Here is a 17781-nt window from a genome sequence, read left to right on the forward strand (position 1 = left end):
AACCAATATACTCTCATACTACATATACATTCGTACCAAATAAATAAATAAATACCGTTTATGAGTGGATAAAATAGTTACCCTCCCATAGAACTCGTTTTCTTTGGTGCCAGCATGTTAGAAAACCCAGTCAGGTAAGGAGGAACCCCTACCTGGATTCGGTATTTTAAACCTCAGGTGAGCGATTTCTCTATGAATTTTCGATGTTTCTCACCAAAAGGGAAGGTTTTAGCCAAAAAAAAAAATTTCGAAAATACCTCGGGACTGGGGGATGTCGGAGGTGCGGAAAACCTCGGGACGTGACGGGTTAATGTGAGGGTAATTAAACTGGTAAGCAATTATTGATAGATCATTTAGAAGATTGTCATTAAGTAATATTAAGGTAATAGCACATCCCCCAGTTCTCAAAGGTATATGTACTTAGCATTATGTGTAGAATTATAAGGTATGTGAATTTGTGGTGTGTACTATCTTGGTGTTGCAGTTAAGCATTCACCTTCTGGGGTTGCTCACGTTTGTATAATTCATGATGGAATCCCGTGTAGAAAAGTTAATCGACCTTGAAACTTAAATGCCTGAGGGAGTAGAGGTGAAACAGGAACCATCCGCAATTGATGAGTGTTTTGAGCGTATTAGAATGTTGGAGATGTTGGGCCCACCCCGACTCACCTTGACCAAGGTTGGAGGTCCATCACAGTATACTCCCCTTAAGTCTGGAAATCCATTTAGGCAGTCAACTCCACACTGATCAAATTTGCCTGTAGGAGATATGCAGAGCTATCAAGGAGAATCGGTAGTACTAGAGTGTAAGGATGTTGATGTTCTAAGGATGAGTGAAATGTATGGTCTACATACTAGGACCCTGGTGGATCACTTCTTGATGCAGGTGGAGTCAGTGACTGCAAAACTTGGAACAGCGGAAGGCGGTAGCACTCACATGTATGGACACAGAGTTGCATACATATGTTCTGGGAGAGTTAAGCTTATGTGAGGCAGGCGGTACTTATGGGGACATTAAGACATTCTTGCAGTGTGAGTTCAGAGGTCCCGAAGGGATCGCTGATGCATTCTGTGAGCTAGCCGAAATGGAGTATAACTTTGAGGATCCACCTAAGAGATTTGTTAGACAGTTCAGGAGTAACTTCAGGGCAATCTGTAGAGACCATCCCCATATTAACCCTCCCAATGTGGAGCAGTTGTGGAAGAAAGCTGTGCTACGTAATGTACCACAGGAAGTTAGGGAACGATTAGAGTTGTTTAAAGATCTGGGAATGGAGGAGACCTTTATTTCAGAATTAGAGAGAAAAAGGGGTTACAGACAGTGGTATAGAGTGGCAAGAGTTGTGAATGAACAAAGGCCTGTTGATAATTATGTTCCAACCCCTACTAGAATCACACTTCCAGTTGTTAGTGACAATGCTCGTCCAGTGACTCGAATACTCGTACATAAGATATCCTTTAAACCTAGACCTATGATGTGGCCTTGTGGGTGGTGTTCAGATGGCAGTAAACATAACCGGGCGAGATGCCCAAGGAAACCAGAGCGAGGAAGTTGTTTTGATTGTTTGAAAGCTAACTCTATTACCTGTTCAATAGTTCATAACCCTTCACACCTTGGAGAACGCAAAACGGTAGCTAAGGCAAGACAGTTTTTCTATTGGCCGTCTCTACTGACCGATGTGCAACATTTTGTTAAATCATGCAGGTCATGTTAGCAGTTCAAGGGTCACGGAAAGATTGTGCACGATTTTAAGGAATTGCCACCAGTAGATGGTAATGGTCAGAGAGTTGTGATACATCTCATAGATTTCCATAACAGTAGGAGTGGTCACAGGTATTGTCTAACGGTGATAGACCATTTTTCTAGGTACCTACGTATCTACCCCCTTCATACAAAATCCACCAAAGCTGTAGCTGAAGAATTTAAGAAGGAAATCTGTAGGTATGGCAAGCCGCAGGTAGTTATCATGGACAATGGAGGAGAATTCACCAGTGCAGAGTTTAGAGATTTTTGTAGGAGAGCCGGGATTAAGCAAGGATTCTGTCTACCCTACCATCCCCGAGGAAATTCAGTTATTGAGAGAGCACGTAGGACCTTAAAGACAGTACTGGCAATCTTGAGCCAAGAACACCTGAATACGTGGCCCATGCACCTATGCAACACTGAGAAAGTGGTGAATGAAGCAGTGCATACGTCTCTTGGTTCATCACCATTCTTTGCTTTTTATGGTCGTCATCCAAATCGCGAGGTAGAATTTTTGCAGTTGCCTACTGATGAAAACTGTGTAGAGAAAATAGATGTCAAACAGATACTCAAAGTGACACATCGTCGGATGAGAGCAGGATACCTTGACAGGGCAAACGAGGCACGTAGGAATGATTTTCTACAAGCAGATGAATAGTGTCGATCTATGTCTAAGAGTGCTAACCTGGTACGGCATCAAAGCTAAATAGAAAATGGCAGGGTCCTTACAAGATTGTCAGAGTTATCGATCAGTGTCTATGAGTTAGAAAATGTGTTTGATGGTACCATCTTGAGTAGGGCAGCTAAAAAAGTCAAAAGATATGTTGAAAGATATGCCTTATTGAGTACGGTGGATCACAAGTTTTTGACCAGTGAGGAAGAGGAAGAGATACTGCCTAGTGTAAGATCCCGGAGACCGCCTGAGAGGTTGCAGTACACGTAGATGATGGGTATATGGTGTATATATTGTATATACTCATTTTTTTTTTCTCTGAACACGTCTTGTCCTTGCCTTAACTGGCTGGGAATATGGAGTCAAGTATGCCTTTCCAGGTTTCTCTGGACTGTACCTGTGTATTTATCTTTTTTTACCAGTAGCTATGAGTTGTAATTTTGGGTTGATTAATAGGGTTCAGTACTTGTTTAGGGTATGTCCAGCTTTTGGAGAGATGAGGCGTGGAAGCTGCGTGTTTGTCAATTTGAGTGCACCACTGTGTATAGACCATCGTTCTTGCCTTACCTCGATTCTTTTTTTTCTTTAGGTTAGATTGATAGGCTTAGTTAGGGATAATGAGATCTCACAGTTAGGACCTTTTTTTTATTTCCTCAGAGTTAGGGAACTGTACATGTGAGGGGCAGTTCTACCTGAAGGTCTGCACCTGGAGGTTTCCTACTTCCCTTGAGAACCTCGAGCACTGAGTGTATGTAATACCCAAACTGCAGTATAGGATTGCTCAGAGAGAGAGGGGAAGTTTCCAGTTTCTCTATAGGGCTTGGAGAAGTTGAACTATGGGGCTCTCACATGTTAGGAGAGGTAGGTAGGTTTCGCACGGTCTCTCTGGACAGAACGCAGTGGAGCAACTTGTGTTACTCTTAACTAAGCACAAAGTTTCTCCTCGTAGCAGGACATTCTCCTTGTGAGTAATATGCCTGGTGAGTGGCATACGTCGTCAGTTGCATATAGTGAGTAGCAGGAGAAAATTAACTCATGGTAGAGGATTTTTTGTGTGTGTGGACATGATAGACACCGACTGTTCTCGAGCATGGAGCTTATGTAATATCCTACAGTCACAGTATAGGACACGTTGGCTGGTGTTTTGGAGGCGTGTAGCCTGGTTTCCCCTCAAGAGCAAGGAGCGTGTGGAACACCCCACAGTAGCAGTATTGAGGGAGACTGGTCAAGTAGGTGAATTAGCGTACTATGTGTGTTAAGTATGGGTACTGGGTTTTTCCGAGGAGTTCAGGTCCAGTCGCCCAAACTTTTGATCTTCCCTAACTGTGGGCAGATGTAGTGCCCGGAAGTGATAATGAGTTGCATCTAGTTTATTTTATATGACCAAAAGTTCGGTTTAGTGAGAGTGCGGCCGAGACATAGTTGTTACCACGCGAACGTGACCAGAACATAGATTAAGTTACCTAGTTGCTAAGTCATTTTTTTTCCTACTGTAATTTACTAGTATTAAGTATCTTTATAATATAAAATCTCGAGTGGATGAGAACATGTGCCTTTGGTCATGTAATCCAGCATAATGTACGCGTGTGCAAAGTGATGTAAACCACGATGATTTTTATTGTTTTTCGATGTAAGAGTATGAAGAGAGAGGTGTTGGTGAGTAATTATTGTAACTAGAGAATGTCATTTTTTTCGGGTAATCGATTGTAAGGGGAAAGACATCACATTGAGTCTATCACGAGTCTGTAATAATAAAAATTTTAAATAACGTAAGCCGCCATTCCCCCCTCCCCCTTTGCATCGCGCAATTTTGGCGTGTTTCACTCGCTCACCGGCCGTGATAGTTGACGGATGGCCGGTACTGTCGTCATACTCCTCCCCCCCCCCTCCAAGGAATTCTGTAAGTAATTTGATATTATGTCTGCTATGTTGAAACGTGAACGGTGATACTCCACGAGTGATAATAGTGACGAAATAAAAAAAATAGACTCGGGGTAGAATCAAGTGTTGTCGTTCCTCAGGAAGTGTGTAGCGGTGATGCCATTAGCCATTGGAAGAGCGAGTCCCGAGTTTCCTGCTCACCTCCCTTATATTTTTTAGCTGATTAGTGTGGTATTTCCCATATATTTGTGTACTGTACTTTATATTATTATTTAGTAACTAGAATACGAAAATCCTAGCTAGTTCTGTCTGAGCCTCAGATAAGTGTGTGTTTTGTGGGCCAAATATCAGGTGCTCTGGAACTGGAAATTGTTAATATGTGTTGGGATGACTTAATAATTCAGTACTTATTAGGGCTATGTTGTGAGTTAATGTTCACGTAGTTATTTTGTGAGGCACAATGATATTGGTGCAGTGATGATTTTCATCGTTAGAGTTAAAAGTTATTCATGCTTACTGTATTTGTTATGGTACTTTTTCTTCTATGTTATCCCTACAATAAGTATTATTTTGAGCAGACCTATGTGTCTGGAGTGCCACGTGTTATTCTGTTATTACTTGAGATGCCGAGTGTTGTAACTCATGTTTCTTTATTATGAGACTTTCTTGATCATGTGAAGGGATTACTTGCACTGGGGAGAATAGTTATTCATTAATCACATTAACTTCTAGCGGGTCAGAGTGTGGGGGTCGAAGTACCAGTGAATGAGTCAAAAGTCCAAGTGTGGAGGTCAAGGTCCCAGTGTGGAGGTCAAGGTCGGCAGTGGCAGAGAACTGGACCAGCGAACTATGTGCTCAGAGGGATGATTATGAAGAAACATACTGACTGGGACAGAGGAACTAAGTTTTGTGGATTTCATATTAGGAGCATGTATTTTCTTTTGAGCAACGTGCCAACTGATTCAGGTTTAATCTGTAAAACAAGCAGCTGGGGAAGATTTCTACCTTTTGGTCTTGTTAATACACATTTCCTCCCACTCGAATTTTATTGTTTGTATAACCCTTGAGAACTGGTGGTATAGAGCTTACCTAGTAGAAGCATTTTGGGAAATTGCGAAGGTCGGGCCTAGTTGGAGGCTGGCCCCGTCATTTTGGCATGCTACCATTCTTAACTTGACCACTTGAAATATAATAAACACAACCGAAGAGGCCGCTAGTGGGAGAGAGTCTCCATCAATCTGAGTTCCCGACCGTTCCAGCACACGGTGGTCACCAATAGTGACTTGATTCCTGTCCCTTTTGACCACGTAAAAGTCTGAATCGCAGAGGTGACAGTACAGTGCTACTAATATTCCTATCTGCAAAAGTATTGATATTCTCGGTGTTTCACTTAACAATGTCCTGGACCTGTCATGTCAGATCATTTGCTAAAGCTGCCTCAGAGAAATTTGGATTCTTGTACAGTGTTCGTAGCTTCTTCACTGATGAGCAGTTGGCTGTAGTTTATAAGTTAGGTGTGCTCTCAGCTGGAATATTGCTCACCCTTGTGGAATGGAAAGGGACAGGTTGCACTAAAACAACTAGACAAAATCAGAACAAAGCTGTTAGAATTATCAGTAACCTTGATATTACAAATAGACTTCCTATCCTACATGCAAGAAGGAGTATTGCCTACCTTCCATTATTTTACAGATACTTTTATGGCAAATGCTCAGACGAAGTTGCATCCATTGTGCCAACTCTCCATACCTTCCACTGTGCTACATGGGCATCTGGTAGCGCTCATGACTGGAATGTCACACTGCCATATTGCAGAATTTCTGCCTATCGGAAATCTTTTATTCCCAGAACTGCATCTCTTTGCAACTCGCTTCCCCAGAGTTGTTTCCCACCAAACTTCAACCTTCAGCTTTTCAAGCACAACTGTTACAGATTTTTATAAATCGAGGACACCAGTAATTTGGTGTATGGATTTATTTTAGTCATTTGTTTTTCCTTTTTCTGTTCTGTTATTTAAAAAAAATAAAAGTATCACTGTAAGTAAAACTAACTCACTTCATCTTCAGAGTTGCGTTGAATCCGTCCATATCATCTTCCTCGACCATCATGCTCCCAAGTTCTCTAAAGGCACTTGATTCAGAGTTTAAATAGAACTTCTTGTATGTACCATTAGAAGATCTTATTGTCACCCTGTAACATGTACAAATAGAAACTGTTTAATTAGTATTACTACTGAGGCCCCTAGAATAACACACCAAAACTTAACTTCAAGATACATTTAGTATTTTTTTTTGGTTAACTTTAAAATTGGCCTAAAATTGCCATATTTGCATCTCGAATGCTAACTTGTGATAATTTAATTATAACTAAGATATGATGCTAGTCACGAAGAAGTCCTATGGAAAGAAAGCAAGACGTAGTATTGTCCCTTCCTGCCACTGAGTTTCGTGAAATAAGCTAAAAATTAAAAAACAAAATGGGACAAGTTAAACTGAAAAAAACTGAAAAAAAAAAAAAAAACGTGCAAGTTATATTGAAAGACCTATAGAACTATAGTGTTTTTATTTGGTCTTTGTCTCTACCGTTTATTACAGCACAATCCTTGCATTTATCCTATTGTAGTTTAGTAATAATAATGATAAAGTTACACAGCTATCTGAATATATGATAAGCAATGAACTGAATAATTTCAAAAGTGCTACAGTATGTGCGGATCTAATCCATGTATTGAGGCAGACAGTGGAGGAAGCATAAGCAAAAGACCTTACCGTAGCGATGTCTCTGGAGAACATTGCATGCGGAAGTGAATAAGGTTACGAGAGCGGTGAGCACAAAAGTAAAGAAAACAAGAAAAAAGTAAATCCGGATGATGTATTACGTGGTACTTGAGAACTCCATTTATTGATTTTTTCAGTGTTGCCCTGCTTTTGAACAATCAGGGCTAAAAGTACCGTATCGAAGGGTTTGAATAAAACACCAGCTGCTGGGTGAAAGCTAACTCACTGTGTGATGTGTTGTTAATGAGGGGAAAAATAGAGCTTTGATGCAGTGACAGAGCATAACCAAAGGGCCCAGCATCAACTTACGTTTCAATATCATCCAGTACCTTTGCATCCAAACGTTTGTTCTTCGATATCTCACCTGTCAACTACTTTGACAAGCTCCTCAACTGTCTCTGGTCTGGGTGGCATCCTTGGAAGGGTCAGGGAAGCAATGAGGCTGGCGCGATATGCTGTGCCCACCACCACACCGAAGAACAACCAAGTACCGACCAGGATGTGGTTGGAGTGGCTGGTTGAGAGGCGTCCGAACAGTCCCTGGCCCAACAGGGTGCCCACAGACTCCAACACCACCGATCCAGTACTCAGCACTCCATGCCGCGTTTGCCACATTTTCCTCCTCGTAATCTGTATAACATACATATACAGTGATATACGTACATATACGATTATATGAATGTGTAGCTGTTTCTTTATTGTTTCATAGGGGCGAGCAGTGATGTTTCGGACAGTGGAATGGTTTTGATAATACGAGCCATGAAAGCAAGTGCACCTTCTCGCATCTGCTACCGTCAGGAAGACACACAGTTCTAATGAGGTCATTCGCACCATTTTTTTTTTTTTTTTGCGAGCTGCTTGGTATGTCCAGTTTCGTAAAGTAAATTTGATCTTTTTCTGCATTTCTTAATGTAATTTTTTGGCTACATATATCACGCTGTAAAACAGTGAAAATGTTATGGAATAGTCAGATATTGGTTATAGTGAAGGTATGATGTATTATTTATTATTTTAGAGTTTATTTGATTAGGAATGGCTATAGTTCTTTCTTCGTCAAAAAAGCAGACCAAATTAAAACTGTATGAAAGCAAAATTAATTTACAATTCCATGTTGTGGTTTCAAGAAATCAACAAGTGTGAAGTAGCCTACCACTTACATGACAGTGGTGGCTGTAGTATAGGCTCGGGGTGGAAGTAACAATCCGAACCCATTCTTTACTCATGTGTACCATTAATATATATTCCAGCAAAGTGTTTAAGGATATGTTGTATAAAACCAGCAATATATATTCTTTAATTTCTTAATGCATGAGTCAAACATCATTCAGGAAGAGTCTTTGTACTTATACCTGTTAAATGTAACTAATATTTTTTCATTATATTTCTTCATCGCTTACTCTGATTTTCACCTGTGAGTCTCATGTTAAACACTCACTTGAACCTATCGTCTGGAGTTAACTGGAAAAGATAACAGAATTAACCTGACCAAGGGAGTGTTTATGGTACCAGAATAAGCAACTGTCTCCACTGACACATTCACCTAAATGTAAATCATATACTGTTGGGTCATGTTATGTAAAAGGGAAGAACAAGAAAACGCGACCATGAGAGGGTTAAATGCATCATTGTCCTCGGTGAGTATAAAACAATAAAGAACAATGGCAACAGACAGATATGGCAACATACTGGAATTCGCTAAAATGAAGAACTATATTGTGCTTCGTTAGAGTAAAGCACATTTGTGTAAAAATCCTGAAGGAGCTAAACAGAAGCACTGCCTTGTGAAAATACATTTACGTGTGTGACTAACACTGGAAGACGACCCCGGGCTGCTAATTGAGAATGGCCCACGTCTTATTGATGATAAACAACAACAACAACTGCAATAGCAATACTACTACTACTACTACTAGTACTACTACTACTACTACTACTAATAATAATAATAATAATAATAAATAATAATAATAATAACATAAGGAATCGTTTTCTGCTGCCTGTTATTACTAATACTGGATGCTGCCGTGACTGACCACTTGCATGTTTACCTTGACAAGTGTGAAGCAGACAGTCAGCGTACAAGCCAAGACACCGATCCACACTTGGCCACTCAGTGGGTAGCAGAAGCTCAGCCAACTGGGTGTTATGACCGGAGTGGCCATGGCGAATTTACCAGCAGCTTGGTCATAGGCGAAAGTGAAATCCCATCTGGAAACATTGGTATAATTAAAGAGGCTACGTCTGTAGATGTTATAGCCATTTGTTGCATCTAACCATAGGAAAGAAATTGTTTCGAACAACAATAATAATAATACAGCAGTTGTAATAGTAATAGTAATAATAATAATCTCTCTATCTATCTATTGCCAGACGCCTCAATCCCGTTTGGGGTGGCCACAAACAAATCGCCTCCACGTTGTCCTGTCCCCCGCCATTTCACTGCCCTGCTCCCAACTCACACACCCCTCTCTCATATACCTCTCCACCCCATCCCTCCATCTCATCCTCGGCCTCCCCCTCCCTCTTCCCCCCTCCATCTCACTCACATACACTCTCTTCGTCAGTCTTTCACCCTCCATCCTCTCCACATGGCCAAACTACCTCAGTGTGTTCCTCATAACGCTTCCTATCACATCCACATCCACACCACAACGCTTCTTTATATCCTCATTCGTCAGCCTGTCTCCCCATGTCACTCCAGTCTCCTCTTAAGTAATAATAATAATAATAATAATAATAATAAATAATAGTTTTAACCCGCCCCGTCCCGGCCACTTTTCGACCACTGGTACCCACCAATCCCGGGCATTTTTCGACCCTTTTTTTTTTTTTGCTTAAACTTTCGCTTTTGGTCAGAAACAATGGTCAGTGGCAAAGAAAGTGGTCCCCGGGGTCCCTAATTAGCTTAACCAGGTATGCCTTGGTCCCACCTGGCCCCGTGTTCTCCCTAGGCGGTGTGAGTCTCAAACGTTTTCTATGGTATTATAAGTTTGGGAAACAATGAAAGTAAGTAGAAATGAATTTATTACAAACATAAAAACATGTGATAAAAGAGTATATTGGATTTTATACAAAAATAGAGCAGAAATAAGCATTGTACCATCGTGTGAAACGAGCAAAATCGGCCAACTTGGTCACGATGAATCGCTAACATTCTAAAATCATGATACATATAATTTTTTTTACTTACATAATACTTCTACAATAACATTATACCATTTTACATTTTATTGAACTGTTTTTACGTATTCACAGGCCTTTTGATAACATTTAGCGTAATGTTAGCGCTTATTTACGTAGTGAGTGAACTCGCTGTGACTGTTGTTTCAACTCGTATTGTGCTTTTTCTACATACATAATACTTTTCTAATATTATTATACACTTTTCAACTTTATAGAACTGTTTTGAGATTATTTCAGGCCTTACGTAAATATATAGCGTAATATTAGCGCATAGTAACACACACGGTGAAGTCGCTATGACAACTAATTCAACTTACAACCTATTTTTGTACTTATATAATTCTACACTAACATTGCACATATAAACACTTGATATAATTGATATCACATCATTTCTGAACGTACGATGGAACTTAGCGTCATATTATCGCGTACTTACACAGGGAGTGTTATCGCAATATCATTTGTTTCATCTTACACTAGTAATCAACTTATAAAATACCTTACTACTAACATTACAACATCTTCCACTGTATATAATTCCTATCACATACTTACTGACCAGAATGTGGGTGTAATCGTGACATCAATTATGACAACTTACAGTAATGTTCAACTTATATGTTTTATTCATGCTAACATTACACCCGTTTCCACTTTATTTCCTTGCTATCACATATTTACTGACCAGATTTACACAGTGGGTGTAGTTTTGATAACAATTCTTTCCACTTACACTAATTCTCATCTTATACATTACTTTTCTGAAAAAATAACACCCGTTTCAACTTTATATTTGACTTAGCACCTACTGACTGGCCTTACCATTATCATGAGCGTCATTTCGCCTTCCCACACAGTTTCAGTAGTGTAGGAAATTATGATATTCCTTGAAACAAGGCTGAAGGCACAACGCAACATTGCACTCGACACACTCGTATCTAATGTCTTTTCTCTGCGTGGATGGTCTGACTGTCGAGTGCCTACATACATGGCAGCGACGCTGGGGTTTACGACGGTTTGGTTCGGAAGGGATTGCACTGGGGTAGTGGCGGCCTGCAAGACGTAGGGGAGTCTGAGCAGCACGGGGGGCGCGGGGGCGGTGTGGGGGTCTGTCCTGGGCATGCTGGGCGATTATTTCACGTGCCAGCTCCCTCACAAACCCCTCAAAGGTCTCGGATACTCCGGTGGTCATTGCGTGCAGGTAGTGGGCGTTCAGGACCGTGATGTCGAGCAAGTGGAAAAAGAGTTTCTTGTACCACTTCATCGTGGTCCTGGCACAGTCAACACTTGAAATCATCGAGTCTGACTGATCAACTTGCCTCATGTTCAGATTATAGGCAAGTACAGACTCTGGTTTCCATACGTTGCGCCTCCTCTCGCTACGGTGATCCACGGAGTCTGTGCGGTGCATCAGGGGGTTGTGAACAGTTGATAGAAGGCAAACTTCCCTGTTGTGGTTCCACAGGGTTGCAAGGATGTTATTGGCCTGGAGGAAAACCACCTCATTCTTGTCAAGTTTCCTCCCTATCTTGACCATATGGCGACGGTTTCTCTTGACTATACCACAGACTCCTGTGTCATGTTGGTGGAGGAACCTAGCGAGAAGAGGGCTAGTGTACCAGTTGTCCAGGTACAACACATGACCACGATGAAGGTACTCTTCTATCATTGTCTTCACCACGGCCCCAGAGAGTCCTATACTCCGATCTTCTATTATATCTGTCTGTGCGCCCGTGTACAAGACTATGTCTTGCACATAACCAGTCTTACAGTCACACATAACAAAGATCTTGAACCTGAAACGGTGTCTCTTGCTGGGTATGTACTGCCTAAAGGAAATATTGCCTCTCCACAACACAAGACTCTCGTCTATGACGAGGTCTCTGTAGGGATAAAATGAGGAGCAGAACATTTCCCGTAAATGATCAAATACCAGCCTAATTCTCCTCATTTTATCGGTGTTATTTGCATTGGCTGGATCATCTGCATCAAAAAAGTGGAGGCGGCCGAGAATAAACTGAAATCTGTTACGACCCATCACCTTTCCAAAGAAAGGTGTGAGGATGATTGGGTCCGTTGTCCAGTAGGCAGGAATTTGATTTTTCCTCACCACACCCATCAAGATTACCAGGGCAAAAAATAGGAACATCTCTGAAATAGTCACGGGATAGTCATACTGTTCTGCATGCTTGCTTGTGGTTCCTAAGCGTTCACTTTCAAGGCGCTGGGATTGTGAAAAAATATTTGTCTGTTCTACTATTCGCCCAACAAACGCCTCACCAAAAAACAAGTTGAAAAAATCTAACCGTGACGACCCAGCATTTACACCTGGAGCCATGCAACCTGACCGCCACTCCTCAGTGAAAGGGTGAATGATGGGAGTAAAATTACTCCCATCCTCCCAGTTCCACGTGACACCACCGTCTCCAGCCACGACACCATCGTCCCCTTCGTCAGGGTGGGGAGGTGAGGGTGGTGGGGGAGGTTGGGGAGGTGGAGAGCGGCGCCTCTCATCACTCGCACTTCTCTTCCCTCTCCCTTTTCCTTTACCCTTTCCCTTCCCTTTCTTTCCTTTCCCCACATCCTGGGGCTGTGGGGAGGAAGTTTGTGAATATTCAGGGGCGAAAGAAGTGCTGGGGAGTGACTCAACCTCCTCTCCCATAGGCCTACGAGCACCACGTGCTCGTGCTGCCTCCCTCACACCACTGGCCCCTTCACCCCGCACTACCCCCACACCACTCTCACTTTCACCCCGTGCTGCTGCCACAACACTTTCCCTTTCTCCCAGCAGTCCCACCACACCACTTGCCACTTCCCCAGACAAAGTACTTTGACCATACCTTAGGTGTCGTCTCGCCCCACCTTCTGATCCACGTGGTGAAATTTTCTCCTTTCCCAACCATGCGGCGATATCACGTCCTAGGCCTCCGTCATCCTCATTGTCCTCATCCTCGTCCTGATCAGAATCGTGATGGAGAGATAGCTGTGCACGTGGTTGGGGAGCAGGCTAGCTTTCCCTTGCCTTACGGTATGTCACATACCGCGTTTTTCGGGGCGAAGGGACCTCCTCATCACTGCTACTTATTTCTTCCTCTGGCTGGACGTAATCGCGATCCACCACATCATCATCGAGTGAAGAATCACTGTCTCCAGTGAAGGCTTCCAGGACGGATGCGATTTCCTCGTCTGAGAGACCTTTCCGCGCCATGTCTGACCTGGGTCACTGCTGGCAGGTGAGTGACCGAGACAAGGGCGAGCGCGGGTCACGCGGGGTCTAGGACGCTGCCTGCCTGGCGGCAGGTAGGGGAGGCTTGGGTACCCGGGCGAAACGAAAATCTCCCGCGAATTTTGAAAATTGTGGAAATTATGAACCTTGCAATTGCAGGACGTTGAAGTACGTCCCCGGGATAAGCTGTGACAAAATGTGAGGACGTGGAAGTACGTCCCCGGGACGGCGCGGGTTAATAATATCAGTAATAAAAATAATAATACGGTAATTAAGAATGAAATAAATCATTCGGAATCCGGATGCTAATTGCCCACCAAAATAGACTGTTGGACAAGTCCAAGATTTTGGCCATATCTTGATATGCTGAAGGTTTCCTGTTGATAGCTCAAGCCGTTTATGAGATATATTTGTGCCACAGGCATGCTGTAAATAATACTTGATTTTTGGCAGCCATGTTTCTGACCTAAACCTTGACCCCGGGTGCCCATTTTCGAACTCGGCCAAGATTTTGGCCATATCTTGATACCTTGAAGGATTCATGTTGATAGTGAAGCCGTTCATGAGATATAATGGTGCTAAAGGCGGGTGATAAAAAATAGTTGACCTATGGCAGCCATTTTGGTGACCTTGACCTTGACCCCGTGTGGCGACTTTTGAACTCGGCCAAGTTTTTGGCCACATCTTGTGGCCCTGAAAGTTTCATGTTGATAGCTCAAGCCGTTCATGAGATATAATGAGAACACACACACACACACACACACTGAGGCAGGGAAAAACATTATTGCTCCACTTCGTAAGGTGGGCGATAACTAGAGGCCCTCCCAAAGGGGGAATCACACCAGCCGCAAGCTGATACATATCTAGCGCGGCTTGGAACATGACCTTGACCTTGACCAATTTCTAACTCGTTGGTTTTCATCCCTACTACACACTTGTAAAATTTTGTGATGATATTTTGAGCGGGTGCAAAGTTATCATGGTAAAATACAAACAGATCTTCACCTACTTTCACCAATTTGGAACTCATTATCGATTTTTTATCTACTACAGACCTGTAAAATTTTGTAATGATATCTTAAGCGGTTGCGAAGTTATCGTGCCAACAGAAACACGGAGAGACAGACAGAAAGACAGACAGATTGAAAACAATACCAGTTTCGCTATCGCAAATAATAATAATAATAATAATTATTATTATTATTATTATTACAGCTGAAACTGAAGTTCCATCTGGAAACTACTGAAATATTACAGATTTTTTACGTTTCCAGCTTTATCATCTTCCCATGGCTCCATGCATACCCTCCAGATCATTTCCTTTACCATTGAACATTGTCAGACTACAAGAAGCTACGTTATATTATTTACAACACCATCACCATCATCCTATCCATCTATCCTTCCCAGTCCTGTTTATTATGCTGAGAAGACGAAAATAATCAAGAATTAGGCGCAGGTAAAATATTTTTCTCATAGGTGAATCTATAGTCCTTCTTGGATGCACTGCCCGACAATAACAGGTTGGTACTGACATTTTTTTTTTTTTCATCGGCTGAAATAAGATTCTTTTTTAAAAGATGAGTTAAACCGAGCCAGTTTTTAACCCCTTCATTATGGGTTGGACTTTCTTAGGCTTACTAATGTTGCTTAGCCCTTTAACCGCGGGTGTCATTCCAGAATGACGGCGACAAAACTGGACCAAACCGCGGGTGGCATTCTGGAATGATCGTGAATATTTTGAACACCGCGCGTTTTCCCGGCGCGCAAATATTCTCACGCAAGAGTAGCTGTCGAGTTCTTTCACGCCAGCCATCCCACACCTCCCTCCTCCAACCCCGAGGGGCCCCCCCCCCACCCCTGCCCTGACCTGCGTCAGTCAGTATCTGTCCAGCTCTGTGCGTGATAATGGCGCTCCGTCCCGACTCATCGTCGCTCGCTTCCTCCTCTACAGTGATTAGTGCTAGTGTTCCCTCTACCTCTACACCGGTAAAGGAACTGCCGACGGCGAGGCAGAAGGGGTTGAGCACTCCTGAAATTAGAAATGAGCTGGACAAAACTGTAAGTACTACTCTTGATTGTGGCAGTGAAAGTGACACACTCACAGCAAGCAGTGATGATTTGGCAGTGATTGGTGGTGAACCATTTTCCATTGATAGTGACAGTGATGAAAGTGATCGTGTTGATTCCCCCCCACCACCCCCAACTTACTCTGGGAAAGGAAAGGCTCCTATGGGCAAATCTGGTATTGCACATGGGAAGGGAGTGAAGCGCAGGCTCACGTCTCCCACACTAGGCCCTAGTACGCATTTCCCATCAATTTCCCGTTCCCCTAGCCCAATTGCCCTCACATCATCATCATCATCATCTGTCGTGCCCTCTCCTCAGTCTACATCATCTGAGGAGTACGAATTACCAAAGCCTGCAAAGCGAGGGAAGGCAGGCCGTGCAGGCCGTGCAGGCAGGCCTAGAACAAAGGGGATGCGTGGCAGTTGGAGGGCAAAGCTGGGCGATAAGCGAGGTGATAAGCGGGGTAGAAAGGGTCAAGTTTCACCACGCACCAGGTCAGAAACCCCCCCGCCTGCCCCCCGCTCAGTTCCCTCACCCGCGCCACCCCCCCACTCACCGCCCCCGCACTCACCCCCCTCCCCGTTGCCTCCTGCCTCACCCACCTCCCGCTTGCCTCCTGCCTCACCTCCTGCCTCACCCATTGCCTCTACATCAGCTCCTTCTCACGGGGAAACGAGTGGAATGCAACCTGCCCCTGCCACTGAACCACGCACAGGGCAAGTGGATGCATTTGTTTGGTCTGACGGTGGAGATTTCCAGCCACACAATCCACCGTTTGATATGACAAATGCTGGAATACAGCCTGCCTTCCCATGCAACGCAGGTGATGAGTTTGTTGATTACTTCCTGGCCTTCCTTGATGATGAAATTGTGCAGCATGTCAGCGATGAGACCAATAGGTATGCAACTCAGTGTGCAGCACAAGGGCTGGGACCTATTGGCTCACCAAAGCAAGTGTCGTGGTTGCCTGTCGGGATCAGAGAGCTGTTTGTTCTCTGCACTGTTTTTGATGCCCCATATAAAGAGACATGAGTTGGAGGAGTACTGGCTCGTGGATGACATAACTACTATCCCCATATTCGGGAAGTATATGTCACGGGATCGGTTCCGACAGCTGCTTGGATACCTGCACTTCGCTGACAATGACAACCCATCCCAAACTGACCCTTTGTGGAAAGTGAGGGATTTTCTCAACAGGATTAGGGATCGATTTATGCGATTTTTCAGGCCTATGCAGAAAGTCGTCATAGACGAGTCCCTGGTATTGTTCAGAGGACGTCTCAAATTCATGCAGTACATCCCCAGCAAACGCCACCGCTTTGGGATAAAGTTCTTTGTGCTGTGTGACTGTGAGACGGGGTATATACTGGATTTTGTCATTTACTCGGCTAGCACAATGGATGTGAACAGGAAAGACCCTCTTGGCTTCTCTGGCTCCGTTGTAAAAGTGCTGATGGAGAGGTATTTTGGTGGTAATCATGTGCTGTACACAGACAATTATTACACAGCACCGAAACTCTCCAAATACCTTGCTGAACACGGCATTGGCACTGTTGGCACTGTACGGAGCTATAGGAAAGAGTGGCCTAGTTTCCCCGAAGCATCATCATCATCCAGGGGAGATGTTCACCTGAAGAAGTCAGACAAGCTTCTTGCGATCAGGTGGCATGACAAGAAGGTCGTCAATATGATCAGCACCATCCACAGGGGGAAATGTAGAGAACTGGGAAGGTCAGCTACAGGATGGGAGAGCCAATCATGAAGCCTGATGCCGTCATTGATTATAATGTAAATATGAGACTCGTTGATAAGTCTGATATGATGATTGGCGAAATAGACTGTCTCAGGAGAAACACCCGATGGTACAGGAAGGCTTGCCTGCACATGCTCGATATGTGCATGCTCAATGCCTTCATTCTTTACAAGACACAAGTCGGGGGCATAAGGCAACCATCACTGAGACAGTTTTCCAAGACTGTCGTGCAGCAGCTACTTGAACGATTTGGTCAGGTGACGGCATTGATCCCGAGGCGACACTCTGACACACAACCTGACCGTCTTGAGTGCCGCAATTACATGAGCCGGCACCAGCTTGTGAAATTGCCTCCTAAAGCAGGTGGCAGGTTGTCACAGGGCTGCTGCAGAGTATGTTCAACCACCACACGAAGGCCTACGACGAGAAAAATGAGCACACACCAGTGCCTTGAATGCCAAGTCGCTCTAT

The 17781-nt window shown here is 43.5% G+C and overlaps 1 protein-coding gene across 1 annotated transcript in view; it reads right to left on the minus strand.

Moving 5' to 3' along the window:
* Positions 1-6349: 6349 nt before the first annotated feature.
* Positions 6350-17781, minus strand: part of LOC145395719 (glutamate receptor ionotropic, delta-1-like) — a 382972-nt gene continuing 371540 nt past the window's right edge. The window contains exons 4-6 of the mRNA XM_080269259.1: positions 9109-9283; positions 7440-7705; positions 6350-6488 (exon numbers count right to left, since the gene is read on the minus strand). Coding sequence (XP_080125385.1) covers positions 6350-6488; positions 7440-7705; positions 9109-9283 — 580 coding nt within the window. The remainder of the gene's footprint in view (positions 6489-7439; positions 7706-9108; positions 9284-17781) is intronic.

The sequence above is a fragment of the Coenobita brevimanus genome, chromosome 33 (genome assembly GCF_032717465.1).
Source record: "Coenobita brevimanus isolate Jiangsu-jjx chromosome 33, ASM3271746v2, whole genome shotgun sequence".
Taxonomy (NCBI): domain Eukaryota; kingdom Metazoa; phylum Arthropoda; class Malacostraca; order Decapoda; family Coenobitidae; genus Coenobita; species Coenobita brevimanus.